Here is a 17,104-nt window from a genome sequence, read left to right on the forward strand (position 1 = left end):
CACAAGAAGCCTATATACTGGAGCAATTCGACCTCATTTGTCACTAATCACACACAAGCTTGAATTGCAATAGCTGGGAGCAGAAAAAGTGCGAAGTTCAAGAAGGAAGTTGGAATTGAAGTTTTTAGCTATCTCTCTCTCTCATGCGCAACGAAATTCTGATGCTGGGAAACTGCATCGAAGCTGTGAAGCTGCATCGAAGTTGTGACGCTGCATCGAAACTGTGAAGCTGCATCGAGGTCGAAGGTGTGAAGTTGCATCAAGGTCGAAGGTGTGAAGTTGCTAGGCTGGAGCTATTGAAGTTGCCAAATCAAAGTTGCAGTCCTAAAGCTAGGTCAAAGTTTTGAAGCTAAGGGTCGAAATTCTAGGTTGAAGCTGCATTTGAGAAGATGGAACTTGGTAACTTTGAAGAGATCATCTATCATAAGGAAGAGCTGACTTGGTGGAGGAGGAAGGTCTGTTGGTTTAGGGTCTTGGTCTATCTCATTTGAATTAATGAAGCAAGAGTTCTTGATTGGGTTTTCCCTAATATAGGGGTTTTGCCTTTGATGTGCGCCTACATTTGGTGTCCTTTATCTTTGTGTTTGGTTTTGGTAATTGCTTGATGAACTAAGATAAAAGAACATAAGAAATATTATAATAATAATCACAAGTAATTATCAACAAGAGAAAATCTTTTTGCCTTTTTGATTTTCCAACACATCCCCTCGTTTCTTTTTCTCATCATCACACATTGAATTCAATTCCTCTCTAAGAAAGTGCAGGCTAGTCTTTTTTGCTACATTGGCAAAAATGTGTCCTTTCTTGGTGCGAATTGCCAGACCATGTGATTTTTGCATGGAGACATTGTTCTGGGATAGAAAGAAGTGCCTTTTGTGGAGGATTTTGTAAGTTTATTGTCTTATAATTGATATTTTGCATGCTTTATGTTTAAAATACGGTTTCAATGAACTAAAGCAATCCGTCTAATCTTGGAATGAGAAGAATGCTATCTTCTTTCTCAATTTTACATTCTTTCATTGTGAGGCTGAGCCTTGTTATAGCAAAATCTCCCACTTCTCGAGATAAAATCATAAAGCTCAAGTGCAAGATCTTGTGTACTCAAGAGGGGGCCATTGTCTCCTCACCATCCCTCTTCTCACTTTTGGCCAACTCTCCTCTAGCTCAAGGGGGGTTTCTCTCCTAGTAGATCTTAGGGGTCTAATGGCCTTGTGAAACCGAGTTATGAGCTCCTAAGGTTTCTACATCAATTATTGCCATTCAAAAGATTAAACAGTTTGGGTTTAAGGTGGAAAATAGGATTGCTAGGGTTTTTAGGGTAATTTCCAGATTTGAGTTCAAAGGGAACATTCCCAAACATGCACAATCAAGGAATTACAAGGTGATTTTAGAGAGTAAGCCCCAACAAAATGTAATGAAGGCTATATAAAAGAAAAAGGTGTTGGAGGATAGAATATCAGTGCCTTAGGTTGCTAATATTTTTTGGGGGGGTATATGGGGTCAAGGATTAACACACTGGAAGATAAATGGAGTGGATTTACATTCAAGGACTAGGGTAGACCCACTCATGTGCTCCCGAATTTTGACCTAGACATCCTACATTCCTCAATGATAGGATAGCTACACTCATGTCATGTCAAAAGAACTTGATGGATGGTTTGTACAAGAGAGATGATGAGATAAAAACAACAACAAGACTTTGGTGAATATTTAATAACCATGATCCATAAACATAGCCAAGATGAAGAAAGAACACTTGCTTAGATAATCATGCATCCATTCAAAGCTCTACCAATATTCATCCATGAAAAGAAGATCATCCATATGAACAAAATCCTCCAAGAGGTCACTCCAGTTATTCCTCCAAAGCCAAAATTAAGAAGCAAAAGAAGATTTCAGGAATTTCAGACTTGCTAAGGGATTTCTTTCCTAGTCTAGCCATGAGAAAATGAGAGGAAGTGCACCTCTATCTATAGAGAAGGTGCTCAGCTTCCTTTACAAATACAATATTAATTTCTAAGTCAAAATACCCTATTCTAGCCTATGGAGGGGCAAAAGGCCCTCTTATCAATTAAATAATCTAAATTGCATACAAGTATCGACCTTTCAAGCCACACATACAAAACTAAGGGGCAACGACCGTCACTGATGATATATCATATATCTCCCTATGAAAAGGCAATAGGGGGCTTTTAGGTTAGCATCCAACCTACAAAGGCCCTTGAAAGCTCTTTCTCCTTGACAAAAGCAATAAGCAATGTCTTCAAATACAAGTATGGATATGTGAGGGGCTCCAAAGAGGGCATGCAATCCTTCAAAAGTCTCCAAAGGTGGGCAAATTAGGCCTTCATAATAAATATTTAGCACCCAAAACAACCAACGAACTGTTGAGAAATGTAACTAGTATCGGTCTTCATAATTGTTCTCGAGTCATGATGTAAGAAAGAAAAGAAAAATTACTATAAAAGGAAAATTTATTTTATGAGCATGGGTTTCATGCTCTTTGTATTTTTGTTTCTAGGTCAAGCCTCCATTGAAGGATTCTAGGGTTGAGTCATAAGTCATTGTACTTGTCATTATGTATTAGACCCTTCTTGGGCTCTTTAAGTCAAGAAAGAAAATTATTTTACGAGTCTAGTCCCTCCACCAAGTCGGTTTTCTCACTCATCAAGTCGGCCACATAATGGAGATATGACCACTATGTATAGAGGAGCAATTTGACCTTATGATGCACACAATATCAATCAAATTTGATCTGCAACTTTGGAAGAAAGAAAACCTATGCGAAGGCTAGAAGGAGGTAACATCCTTAAGAAGCAAGAAGAGATACTCATCAAGGAAATGCACCCAAATTTTTCTCTGTCTCTGTAACATAAGCAAATTGCAGTGAGTTAAGGTTGCTGCAGGTCCAAGCTATTGGAAGACGAAACTACAGACCATATTAAAGAGATCGAGCCCTTGTTTGGAAAAGTCCTCGATGGTCTACTCTTTGGTGTTTTTGTCCTGATTGAAGGAGATTTATCAAAGGGCTGACTTGGTGGATGGAGGACAGTATAATGTTGGTCTAAAAGTCAAGGTTGTCTCATTTGATCTGATTCTAAAGAAGAGAAGAATTCCTTTGGGTTTTCCCCTAGAGAGGGGTTTTGCCCTGGCTGAGTGCCTATATCTTGTGTTCGTTTTTTGCATGGTTGTGATCTTCATGTTTTTGACATTTGATTGATGATAAGAACACTAACATAATCAACAGAAGAAAAATATAATATCACAGGTAAATGTCAAGTAAGAGAAATCAAAATAAGTTGCCCTAATGCTGCCCTAATGGATTTTTCAAAACGAACTTCTCAAAGAGGTCGGCTCACTAAATATATAATGATATTAGGGTCCAAATCAGGTTGGCCCTGATACATTATATCTAATTCAAGGCATATTACAAGTCGACTCACTCTACATATTATTTTTGTTAGGTCACCTTTGTATATATATATATATATATTTCAGGTCATCATTGTGGGTTGGCCTAGTTAAATTTACTCTTACCGGTCGGCTCCAATCTTAACAAAATTTCAATTTGTTTCATGTGTCTGTGTGCTTATATATATATATTTGAGAAATATCTTTGTATTCCACATGTGAAATATACATGTTTTGGTCCTCAAGGGACTGCTCAGACTCAACAACATGGCTTGAAACCATTACAACAAAGCTCATCATGTCACTTGCGAGAATTGGACCTAGGTGGGGAGGATAGCAATCAGTCCTCCCAAACACCCGAGATAAACCCAATTGATAGACAGACACACGCACATAGATATATTTTGTATATATGTTTGTAATTGTATGTATGTATCACCTTATTTCCTGTGCCATATAATCAAGTGTTGGACTTGATTCAACAAGCCATGGAGATATCACTCCCCTATCCTCATAATGCATTAGCTCTGTTGCTTTTGGGATGAAATTCTAGGCCGATTGACCTACTTCTTTTGATGTTGTAATCTATCCATCATCAATGGGTTGCATATACTACCTTACTCATACTTGACCAGACAGCCTTTGCTGCTAGCATGTGCACCATATTTATGTGGGAGTCTCATGAGTAAGGTTAAATTAAAGGAAAGGACTTCATGTTAAATTAAATGAAAGCACTTGAATGCAAAAATGGTTAAATTACTTCACAATAGATGAATCATGACCTACCTTTCATTGAATGAGCTGGATAGATCAATGATTGCACTTACTGGATAATGGATGAGAGGCATCTGAGGTTGGCTATCTATGGATCATAGTAGGGCTGCTGGCTGGAAAACTGCAATGTAAGATAAAATTTTCTCCAGTGTTACCCATGTATATGGATGGGCAACAGGTCCCTTTGTGGTGATTGATGACTTTGTCAGGGATCCATCTTCTTCCTCTCTCTTCTCATTTGTGTCTCCTCCAGCATACCTTGACGTTTATAGTTTATGCTGGTCATGGTTTCGTATCTGCATTACTTTTCGTTTCCACTGGCTACTTATTTAGCTCCTTTTCTTCTTTTGATAGAGTAGTGATAAGGGCTGCTTTCGAACTTTCAGAGTTTATACAGTGGCTGTTCTTTTGAGTTGCACTGACCTAATTATTGTTATCACTTTTTGGAAATTAATAAAATTATTTTCTCTAAACTTATCTACATTTATATATTCACTATTTTCATTTTGAAATTTGTTCTCTTCTGAATTACAGTTTTGTTCTGCAATGTGATTAATTGCTTTGGTCTGACTGCCATGTCCACATAAAGTTCATTATTAATTTTGGTATTCAGTTTAGGTTTTTCTTTGAACTTTTGGAGGTGATATTTTCTATGCTGGTTTTTTTGGAGGCTTACAATATATGCTAATTTATAAAAAGAAAATACACCATATATGGATATTTCAAGGGATTATGGTCCCTCATTTCTTTTCTGCCGAGGAATCCTAACAGTTAGCTTCTGTTTCTGCAGGAGAGCAGCTTGGTTCAGGGGCTGATGGTAGGTAACTATTAAACTAGTAGTGCATTTGTCATGGTGAAATCTCTTTCAAACTCTTGCTTTTAGAAACTTGATATTTATCAGCGATGTAGTATAAGTCTGAGCGCAATATCTAATTTTTCTATAGTTGAAGATATAATGAGCTTTTCAAATCCTTGCTTTTGGGAGTTTGTACTTATGGTTTATCAGTGTTATGTTGTTTTTTTCCCTTTCTTTTCCACCAAATGCCAAATATTGTTTTTTTATATTTATTTTTAGCATGCTTTTTTTTTTTTTTTTTAAATTTTCTCGTTATTTCCAAAAATTTCTCCAATTTTCTGATTTTCCCAAATTCCTGACCATTGGAAAATGTTTTAAAACCTTATTTCTTTGTCAAAGTTTTCGTTATTTTCCCAATTTAACTGTTTGCTTACCAACCAATCCATCTGGGACTCTTTTCCAATTAATTGCCGCTCATTATAATTTCAACATCATGTTGTATAGTATAGGTACATGCATCTACTACCTCGGATTTTTTGCCCTTTATCTTCTATATAGTTTGGCTTGCATGGTGTAAAATATAGGCACACCATTAGGGCAGGTTCCCATTTCTCTCCAGTAGTACCTTTCTTGCATGCAGTATTCACTCGAAGTGATTCTCTAAGCTGAAAGATGTATCTATAGTAATAGAAACATAAATAACATAGTTGAATCTACAGGTGGGGAGCTGCTTATATGGAAACTGCATTATACAGAGAATGGAAATTCTTGGAAAGTACTAAGGACACTCTCGTAAGATGCTTTTAATGGTCCTTTTCCCCAGTCAATGGAACACAAAGAACTGTAATTTTTTGCTTCATTGGGGTTGTGCTTCTCATTACTTACTGTTCTTACACTGCAGCTTCCATCGCAAGGATATTCTTGACATACAATGGTCACCAGATGGAGCGTTCTTGATTTCTGGTTCAGTTGATAATTCATGTATTATATGGGATGCTAACAAAGGTATTGTGCTTGTTTATGCAAATGATTCTGGACTGTATTGGAATTTGGAACAGTATATTTTGAGGGCTTACGGTTTGGTTTCCTCGACACCCAGTTCTTTTTACTGATAATATAGTTCCTTTTTTTTTTCTAGGTGCTGTGCAGCAGATTTTGGATTCTCATCTGCACTATGTTCAAGGTGTTGCATGGGATCCAGCAGGCCAGTATGTTGCTTCATTGAGTTCTGACAGGACTTGCAGGATTTATATCAACAAGCCGCAGGCTGCTAGAGCTAAGAGTCAGGAGAAGCTGAACTATGTGTGCCAACACGTCATTGCAAAGGCTGAATTGCAAAAACAGGATGATGTACATTCTTGACATTTGGAATATTGAACTTGCAGACATGGCTCTATTTGCTTGCTTTGTTCTACAATAACACAACTGTATCTTATTTGTGTTCGAAACAGGGTTCATCAACAAAGTTTCACCTATTTCATGATGAGACATTGCCATCATTTTTCAGAAGATTGGAATGGTCACCTGATGGTTCATTTTTAGTGGTGCCAGCAGGTAGAACATAAAACTTAATTATGGACGTAAGCTTTGAGCTATAGTTTTCTTAGTGAGAGATTTGTATCAGAACTTTTTATTGATTGCTTGATTGTGATGAAAGATCTGTCCGTTTTTTTCCAAAGGGAAAAAACCTGTAATTTTATTCAACTTTAAACAAGGAACAAAATTACATTCTGTAGATGCTGAAAGCATTCAGTAAGATAAGCCTCTCGGCTTATGTGCAAAGGAAAAAAACTGAAAAAATTACATAAGAATTCCAAGCCTATCAGCACTGGAAAAATAAGGATCAAGAATTATAATAATCATTTTTTTTTCCCTTTCTTGTCCTTCTTTTTCTGAACCTTCTGCCAACCCCCTTCAGTTGAGTCGACAGGAACTATTGCCAATTCCATCCCAGTAACCTTAGGGGGTTGTTCTTTTTCAGAATCAGAACTTGCTTCATGAACTCTCTTTGTGCTGTCTATCCCAACTTTTTGGCATACCATTGGATCAGTATAACCAGATTCATGTTTCATCACACCATCTTGTTCATTCTGTGTTGGCTGAGATGTGCCTTCAGTATTCTGGGTATTTTTATTGTCTTGAGTAGTTGTGGTCTCCTTTTCTTCATCCTCTGAACAGGTGGGATCAAAAGGTCGCCAACCTTTCGTATTGTGGGCTTGCCCCTTTTCCTTGGGGGTTTTTTGGCCTATGGACAAGAATCTTGCAGGTGTCCTGTTTGAAAGCATGTGTGACATTTGAATGCTGTGTTTTCGTAGTCTAGACTTTGGATCCATTGAAATGTTCCATTTTTCAGCATTGTGCGATTGGGAAGGTCTTTGGTTAGGTCTATTTCAATACAGATTTGAACAAAAGTAAATAGTCCTTGCTCAATTCACTCATTATCTGTTTTGTTAAAAATGGCCAGAGTATTGAAAAGGCTCGCTCTTCCCCAAATCTAGGGTCCTTCGTTTAGAACTTTGTCAATATTCTCTTGGGTATCAAATTGGACAATGAAAAAGCCCTTGGAGCAGAGATAGATGTCACAGTTTTTTGTCGAGGCTGTGAAAATCCATTGATGCAATGCATTTGGTTTTGGCCAAAACCCATTAAATCTACATATGATAGCCCTTGAATGAAGGAAAGAAAAAAGATGGTTTACCTGTTGATTTTTAATACCCAAGGATGCATATCATCTACCTTCTCCACAATATACGGCCTTGGGATGGAGGATGGTTGTTCCATTTGAACTGGCCCCTTTCCATGTACTATGTCCTTATATGATGTTGTGGCAGCTGAGGCTCTGGAGCCTACAATGCCCCCACGCAATCTCAGTACTAGAAATAGTGTAGAGTCCTGGGATATGCCATAAAACTTCAATTGTAGATGATCCTGTACCTGTTTTCCTTCGTAGATGAGGCGTTGTAGAGCTGCCAGGATCCCCAGATGTTGTTCAAGGATCTGCTTTGTGAGCCCCATGTTTTGCTCCTCTTGCACCCAAATCTGGATAGAATGCCCCTTGAGAGTTTTGACCAAGATTTAAAACCCATTCGCTTTGAGTTGTATGTCTTCACCGCCCTCTTTTCATCCATCCAATAACCAATCTGAAATGATGGTTTTCCAGGGAAAAGATAAGGAGTTCTCCCCAAAACCTGGGAGCCAAAGAAATGTGAAACCCTCATGCTTCCAAAATCAAAGCCGCCAACCTTCGTCGCCTGCTCACCTGACTCGACCTTCACTCCCGCCTCAGGATCTGGATGATGGAGAGTGGATGCTGTGCAACGGAGCCCTAAATCCTTGTGCCATCGTAGCCTAGTCGCCTCAAATGCCATCTTCGCAGATTCCTGGAATTCCGTGTCGCGGATGAGGTCATGGAATTTAGCCTGACCCTTAAGCATGGCCTTCTCCTTCTCATCATCAGACAAATACCCATACACAAGACTCATATGTGGTATGTAAGACTCAAGAGGGTTTTCAGTTATGCCAAAACAACGCTTGGCCAGCATGTTCACCTGCATAACCTGGTTAAGGTGGCAAGTGCAAGGTTCCACAGCCCTGCATGTGGCTTACAGATTTGCAAAGGCCTGTGCTTTGGTCAGCCTTTGGACGCTACTACTGTCGCATGTGGTTCAAGCAAGGGCCCTTCGAATTCGCTCTTGAGCTCATTCCTCATCTTTGCTGATTTTTTTGAAGAACTGTTTCCAGAACTCATTCAACTATCATAACACCTCCCAACATGAATAAATGAAAGATCTGTCCTTTTTATAAAGTAAGAGCAATGGTTTTTAATTTTCTGAATTCTCTCTGACTGTATTGAATTATCTTTGACAGTGTATTGATACTTTCGTAGTCAAAAGTCCCTTTGACCTATTTGTGATAATTTGTTGGACATTAATAAAATTATCTTATCTTTATCTCCTGCAAACTTCGTATGGATCAGTTGGACAATGTAGTCTTATAAAGTGCACATTTTCTAGGTTTTTTTTTTTCCTTTCCAATTGTTGCTTTCATTGGTCATGGCTTTTCTGCTTCTGATGGTTCCAAATGATTTTTTTTGTTTTAGTAATTTTGGTTCGATAAGTTCTTATTTTGACTTCTCTTCTTTTGTCGGGATACCTTTGATATCCTTCAAACTCTCACCATTTTAGGAAATGCTGTTTTAAATTCCATTTTTGATATCTCAAGTTTATGAGATCTTAATTGTTTGAATAAAGAAGTTATATACTGCAGAACTTCTGCAGATGTTCTCTTGGAAGGTGTATCTTTCCTCTATTGCAATACATGCTCCAAGGACAGAAAAAGGAACAACTAGTTAAATTGTTTCACTTTTCTTTCTAGTTTGCAATACGGAATTTTCAATCAACACATTAACTGCTGTTAATAGATGTGGCTTTCTAAATGGCAGGTTGTTTCTGGTATTTACTTTTCTTTCTACTTTGCAATAAGGAATTTCAATCAACACCTTAACTGCTGTTAATAGATTTGGCTTTCTAAATGGCAAGTAATTTGGTTATTTCAGGTATTCACAAGTTTTCTGCAGATTCATCAGCTTCCAACACGGCGTATATTTTTTCTAGAAAGGACTTTTCTAGGTAACTTTGCATGCTTGCTTTTATTAAATAAGATTGAATAGTCTTTCAATGGGTATCACACGTCCTAATCATCCAATCATTTCCTAAACTTTATCTTGTTCACGTTACAGTTATTTTGCATTTGTAGTCTATTACAATAAATAAATTCGATTTTTCTAGCTTTGCACAGACCCGTTGAAGCTCTATAATAGTTTTGACATTTCTGTATTCAAAATGGGATGCAAATGTAAATTGAAGAAAACACCAGGGATGCATATATTTCATATCAATGGTTCTCTTTAGAATTTAAATCTGTGTAGAAAAACTTGACCATTTCTTGGGTCTTTTCCAAGTGTTTCAGGTTTGCTGAGTTCTTGTCTGCAAAAAATAGTGAGTTGGTCAGGTATTTGAAAAACTTGGCTATTTCTTGAAAAAAATTGCTGGTTGAAAAAACCCTCCTATTTAGCAAATTGCTCCCCCGTGATTTCTTGTTTCTTGTTGCGGGTTGTGCAATTTCGAGAGGGAGGAAGCTTCCCTTGTGTTTCAAAGGAGCAACCTTGTATTTTTATCATGCTCAACTTATTTAAAAAAATTGACAAAATTAATGTATTTTGCATTGCTTATGCCAAACTTTTGCTGAATTTTCCCAAGTTTCCTGATTTCTTGAGTTGATATCCCCAGTCAGGGTTTTTCATAGTCCAAGTTTTGCAACACTGATTTGAACACCAAATAGAAGGTATAATTGAACCACAATAGCCTCTCAAGGGAAACTATTGGTTCAAAGATGAAATAAGCATAAGATATTGATGTCTTAAGCAGAATTTTGATTTTCTTGCTTCTTGAAGATGCACAAGAGCTTATGAAGTTGTATGTTTAAATTTCCCTGTGCTTGGTGTTGTTGGTGACAGTTTTTATTGCTTCAAGATTCTGAAAGTTCTCTTTTCAAACCATTTGTCTTTTCCCCTCAGATGTGTACAGACAAGGTTCTTGCAATGCTTCAGACTAGCTCCAAGCCTTTGAATGCTTGATGGGCATTTGTAGGTCAATGCAGAAGCAAAAGCTACACCAATGAACACATTTGATTAAAATGGAGTAGTTGTACTTTGAAATTACAAACTCCTAATTACGAAATTCAAATTTAAAAATTGTGATTTTGGTAAAGAAAAACATATGAGCAATATAAATTTGAGTTTGCTTAAATATTCTTGCTTCTACCATGATGGGTAAGTTGATTGAGATTCAATTGTCATACCCAAACAAGAAGATTAAACGCATGAGATATGGGATGCCTAGACTTGTATTAGTTAAAGGCTTCAAAGAACATAGAGCTTATTGTTAATTTTTAGGGTTACTTTGGAAGTATTGACAACATGCTGGGGTGCTTCATGAGATTTGGGGTACATGGTGTATGCTCAACCCCTAGATGGTTTGAGACGGTTTGGCACATGAAAGATGGTTCTTGATGGATTTGCACAATGGGGATAGCTTTCTCAATGGATGCTTGACTTCATATGGTTGCTGGCTTAGTGTTCTTCCCTTAGGTGTTGGAGTTTTCTTGATAGTTTGGTGGATGCCCTTCATTGCGGCTTTATGAAGGATACAGTTGCTTGGAGAGTGCCTTACATGGGACATGGAGCATTGTGCAACTTGGAAGAGGGCATCAGGTCTTATTTGGCATATGGCAACTTGAATTCTTGTTATAATGCTTGGAGACGGCTTGGGGATGCTTGGGGCTTGTTATTTGCTGGCTTGCACCAAGCAAAACTTGAAAACCCCATGGCCCAATATATAGGGCACTCATAATTTTTCAGAAGACTAGAAGTCAACAAACACCTATTGACCTTTTTTTTCTCTCCTCTCTCTACTTCTTTCGCTCTCAAATTTCGCAACCCTGCGGGGAATTGTATTAAATGTCGCTAGTATGATGACCTTTTGTAAAAGGCTTAGATGACTTGGGACTCAATCGTCAAGTGAGTATACTCTAGAGTTTTTTTTCACTTAGCTAATTATTCCTGCTTTTCAACGATGAATAATTAACTAATTTTTTTCACTCCCCTACATTCAACACTGGAGAGATGGCTTGATGATTGAGCCTTGGGTTTCTGATAGCTTGAGAATTGAGCCTTGTGTCTGTCCTAGTGCCTAGAGTTGATGTATATTACCATACTAGGACATATCTAAAGTGTTGTGAAATTTGATTAGGTTTTGATAGGATTTTTCAATTTATTTAAAATTCTTGCAAGATGGGATTTTTAATTAAATTATTCAAAAAATTGTAAATAAGTGAGCCTAGAAGATGTTGGGGGCATATAAGTACTTAAAAATCACGCTCTCCATTCCAACATTCTTCTAAAGACCACTTTGAGGGTCGAAAAATGACTTCTAACCCCTCAAAACCCACTTTTCCTATCTTAGTGGCAAAATGTGGCATAAAAACTCAAAAAATTAATTAAGTGGAGGAAAAAATAAATAGTTCTACAAGTTAGAAGAACAAGAGAATGATGTGGAAATTAATGTTGTGTTCAAATCTGATTTGAAGGGTCACATAGGATGGCCAAATGGGCCATCACATGGGAGGGGCAAATTGACTTTTCCCATAGTTAGTTAGGGTTGCAAAATCCCACGATTTAAGGGATAAACTTCACAAAAGAAGGGGCAAAGCTGAAGTCATAATAGAAGATGGATTTGTTGGCAGATAAAACCAAAGTTTGAGTGGAGTTAACTCCCACATCCCACAGCTGTCATATGCAGGCCTGTCAAGGTTGCGAGTCTATAATAGCTACACACATGGCCGAAGTGTTAGAAAATCAGAAAGGCAGAAATATTTTCTTACCTTGATAATTATTTGTTATGTATTGTTATCTTCGTTAGGTCTTATTTAACTTCTTGATGTCTTCTTTTATCTTTTTATCATCAACTACCAAAACATAAATACATGAAGATCAAAACAACAAGCACACAGGTTGTAGGCTCTCTGCCAAGGCAAAAACGGCTCTTCTAGGGGAAAACCCAACAAAAATTCTCTTCTCTTTTTCAAGAACCAAATCAAATGAGACAACCAAGACCCTTAGACAACAACAAGTCCTCCTTTAATCCACCAAGTCAGCCTCCCAAGAAGATTAGTCAAACTCTAGTCAATTTCTCCAAAAGTCAACACAAGTCAACCCTTTCAAAACAAGGGTCCCAACCCTCTGTGTAACTTTTGAATTTCAGCCTGCAACAATTCAGATGTGTAGTAGCCCCTAACTTCTTGCACGCGTGACAAAAACAGAGATAATTTCAGTCTCTTTTGCTTGACAATTGTTCCTTCCTCGCTAGGGGTTATCTTCTCTTTTCTTCAATTTCACACTTTTTCTTCACCAAAATTGCAGATCGAATTACTTTCTCGGATGAATGCTCAATAGGTCGAATCCACTGCTTATATATAGTCTCTTGTGTGGTCAAATTCCCTTTATGAGGCCGACTTGATGGATGTTGTGGCCGACTTGGTGGAGGAGGGTAAATTTACATTTTTGACACAAATACATATTCCTTTTCTTGATACAAAAAGCCCAAGAAGGGTTTATTACAAGATGACAAAGGATTAAGACTCATGACTCAACCCTAGAAGCTCTCAATGGGTGCTTTGACCTATAAACATAGTAATTAGAGCATGAAACCCATGCTTATAAAATATTTTTTCTTTGATCTTTACAATATTTTCTTTTCTTCTCCTTTTCAAATACATAATAATTACATCAAATCATAAGCCAATCGACAATTATGAACACCAATACTAGTTACATTTTCAACATCAAGGAAAATTTCACACGAAATTGAATGCTGATTTAATAGGGATTTGTTCCCCCCTTTCTCCACTTCATCTCACAACTGTTGCACAAAGGCAACACATAGTCAGAGTGTGAAAATTTGGAAGCCCAAATTTCTACTGCAGCAACTGATTAAGTTCCTTTTATTTGTTAATTACTGAACCAATTATTTACTGCTTCCTACAACAAATATCAAAACTAATACACCACAACCTTCACCAATTAAAATTATATGCGGAAACAAGTAAGTGAGCAAGAAAGAAATACACAACACATTACACAATTATTTTTGGACAAATGTCCCCAGAAAAACCCAATGTGGGAAAACCAATGCAACAACTGAGGGTTTGTATTATTAAGCAATAATTTTCTGAATACCATCTCTGGATGCCTTGCTGGCTATCCAGTACAACGAATGTGATTGACAGAAGATTATTGAGAAATACCTCACACTATCACTGGCAATCCCGACTGAGCCAGCCACATAATGGGTTGTCCCTTGCTGCCTTTGCGTAGTCATTGCGTAGGCCCATTGTCACAGCTTCTAGGGATGATGTCACCCTTTCTGTTGATCGATTTGCCTCTGAGACTTCGATTTTGTCCTCCCGGTCTTGCACCTCGACTTTCGGCTTCAGAAATTGACCTCTCCAGCAAAAATATGGATCTCCTCAAGGCTTTGCGCTGCCTCTGCGTTGCCTCTCTTGGATCTCTCTCTGCCTCCTCTGCTGTGTATTCCCGGATCAGGGGAATTCTCCAATCGAAACTATCCTTGTCCCTTACTGCAAGAAATCACTTCAAACTTCTCTTTGGCAATTGTTATGTTGCTCTCTTCAGAAATTCGATCTTTGATCTCCCACTCGATGTTTTTTCCAAATGCCCATCAAGCCTCCTCTTATAACCCTCCAGTCGAGAACCAACGACCCTGATTAGATTCTAATCAATGGCTCAGATCATTTTGGCTTGATCCTCGTCTTTTTTTATAAGTTTCACCTACAATTAGATTAATACCCTTTAATTATTTTAATACCCTTTAATTATTTTAATTCCCTAAGTTTAGATTTAGGCACCCATTAAAAACAATTAATTATTTTAATAAAATTGATTCCAGGTGGAATTTCCCAAAACGATTTCTGGCTATTGTGGAATACATGTGTCCAAGCCTCCCTGCAAATTTTGAGGCTTAGAGCACATCCAATGCTACCATAAATCAACACAGAGAAGGATGTACACTGTTAGCAAGGGAGGATAAACTGCCACCTACAGGAGTCTCACAACAATTTGATTTGCCTCCTATGGAGTTAGATTTTCCTTGGGATTTCCACCAACAATGCCACTTGTTCATCAATTTTTCATTGGGATTTTCTCCCAATTTCTTATAAATGTAACCCATGGGCTCATTGTTTCTCATGGTTGGGAAGCTAATGCTTGTGTATATGCTGTCATTTTATTCTTGCTTATGATAATAAAGAAAAGTCTTTGGAGGTTCTATCTTGGCGTGATGTTGGTGATCTTTCCTTGATGGAAGGTATATTTTTGTTATTTTGAATTGATTTTGTTTTGTTTCTTTTGGTAGATCAAGACCCAAATAGGGGTAATATTGCCTAGGGAGAGGTAGACAAGTATTTGTCTATCCTTTAATAGTCATTTGCAAACTTGAATTGATGATATTGTGTACTTGTGAATAGCACAAGTTGTCATTTCTCTTTTGCAATTCTATTTCCTTGAATTTACTAATCGATTGAATGCAAGTATCTTAAGTGTAGCACAAGTTGCCTTTTGAAAGATTTGAGGTTTGGGGAAATCGTTGGTTAGATCAACCAACCTTCAAAAGTTTAGGAAGTTGCAATCTTGCCATCATTTGGGGCGGCCAAAGGCATCCAAAAGAAGGACATGAAAAGAGGCCCAACGTCTATTCTTCCTTACTCAAAATTCTAAAATATTGCTTTTGGTTACCTTATGTATGGATTCATTAAAAATCTAACTATTTGAAGGCTATTTAGTGGCTGTTCTAACAGCCACAAGTTGGCCAAGAAGAGTTGGTGTATCCCAACATTTCTTGGTTGCTATAGGATATAGTTTTATTCAAGTTATAGTGTAGTTAACTTGTCAATTTTTTTCTAAATTAGTTTGATCACTAATCTTGTGGACGCCTAAGTAAGCTTTGCTTCTTTCACCTTGTCTTTTGCTGACCTTTTTTGCAGTGATCAAGTGTCTCCTAAGACTGATCTCTCTTTCATTTTGGGACTGATATTGGGCAGTGATGACTTGTTTTGCTTGGCAGAAGTTTTCTACTTATGGGGACTGATTTTTAATACATTTTAGTGGGCAGATTTGTCCTCTTTTGGACTGATATATTGTAACTGCCTTAACAGACCTTCAAGCTCCCTTTTTGGGCAGATTTGAAAGGGAAGTAACCAGTCCTTTGGGCAGATTTGAAATCCCTGTTAGGGAGGGTTCAATCATTTTTGTATTTGTGACATTCACCTTCTTGGAATTTCCCAATATTTCTAAGCAATTGATTCCTAAGTGTAATTAATTTTCATTTAGTTCCTCTCAAGAGGAGGTGGTTAGTTGTAACTTGCTTATTTTAACTAATTAGAATTTTAAGAGGTACCTTTTCCCTTTTGAGGGACAATTTGTTAACCTCTCCAAGGGACTTGCTCCATATCCTCATCATCATATAAGGGGATCTTAACTCTATAATAAAAATCACCTTTTCTTTTGGGTGCTCGGGGATTCTTTCCCCTTCGCATCCCACTCTTCCCAATCTGGTGAAGGCCTTCATTTGCTTGATTGATTGGTTTGTTTCATTACTTCAACACTAAAGTAGATTAGACTAGTTGTAATCCTTCCATTCACTTTTCATTTCATGGTTCACAGTGTCTAAAATTTACATGCATACTTTTGAATGAGCCTCAAGAACTAAATTTCATCCATCTTTTTTTCTTGCAATTAACTAGTGTTCATAGCTTGTTTTATTTGCAATTTCACTTGCTTATTTATCTAAGTTGATCTTGTTACCTTCTTTCATAACATCATCTATTTATACAAGGCATCTTATTGTAAATTTGTTAATTGCAAATCATTTCATTTCCTTTTGAGCAATTAAGTTTAGTTTAGTCTCTTAACTTGCTAGTTTTTACTAGATTTGATTTTTTTTTGCACTTAGAGGAAATTAACCCCCAACTTAATTGGTTGAAGTAGTTTAATCTAGGTACCCTTTCCCTCCTATGCCTTCTTATTATGGGATTGGGGGAATGGTAAACACTTGACTTGCTAAATCAGACTGGGTCAATCTAGTGTTGGATCTACTTGCAAGTGAGGTGCATTGAGAATCTAGGGGGCGCACAGAGCCTTAGCTTTCTCCTTTGTACCTCCTTGCACCTTTACTTAAGCCAACGAGGATAAGGATGGAAGGGAAAGTTGAATTGAAACTAGTTTGATTTGCATGCTGTAGCTTCAAATTAATCTAACATAAGAGACAACCTAATAACTGTAAAATCAACCAAGAAACAATTCATCACATTTCACATTTCACATTGTGTACTAGATATCGCTGCTTTTGATTTTATAAGTTGGTTTACAATTTCAAAGCATTTTATTTCAAGAAATTCTATTTCAAGTACTTTGCTTTTAGTCCCTTTCATTTCCTAGTACTTTTTGTTGCAAAGCATTTACTTGGATTATTATCACTGGTCTCTCAATTG

At 37.4% G+C, this 17,104-nt stretch overlaps 1 protein-coding gene across 1 annotated transcript in view; it reads left to right on the plus strand.

The window, feature by feature from the left end:
• FAS2 (Transducin/WD40 repeat-like superfamily protein) overlaps window positions 1-17,104 on the plus strand; it is a 73,219-nt gene that overhangs the window by 24,887 nt on the left and 31,228 nt on the right. Inside the window, exons 3-8 of the mRNA XM_089432969.1 lie at window positions 4,976-5,002; window positions 5,701-5,773; window positions 5,883-5,986; window positions 6,120-6,331; window positions 6,433-6,535; window positions 9,537-9,609. Coding sequence (XP_089289095.1) covers window positions 4,976-5,002; window positions 5,701-5,773; window positions 5,883-5,986; window positions 6,120-6,331; window positions 6,433-6,535; window positions 9,537-9,609 — 592 coding nt within the window. The remainder of the gene's footprint in view (window positions 1-4,975; window positions 5,003-5,700; window positions 5,774-5,882; window positions 5,987-6,119; window positions 6,332-6,432; window positions 6,536-9,536; window positions 9,610-17,104) is intronic.

Source organism: Pinus tabuliformis, chromosome 5_1 (assembly GCF_031772625.1).
Source record: "Pinus tabuliformis cultivar Carrire ecotype Pingquan chromosome 5_1, CPIR1, whole genome shotgun sequence".
In the NCBI taxonomy this organism is placed as follows: Eukaryota; Viridiplantae; Streptophyta; class Pinopsida; order Pinales; family Pinaceae; genus Pinus; species Pinus tabuliformis.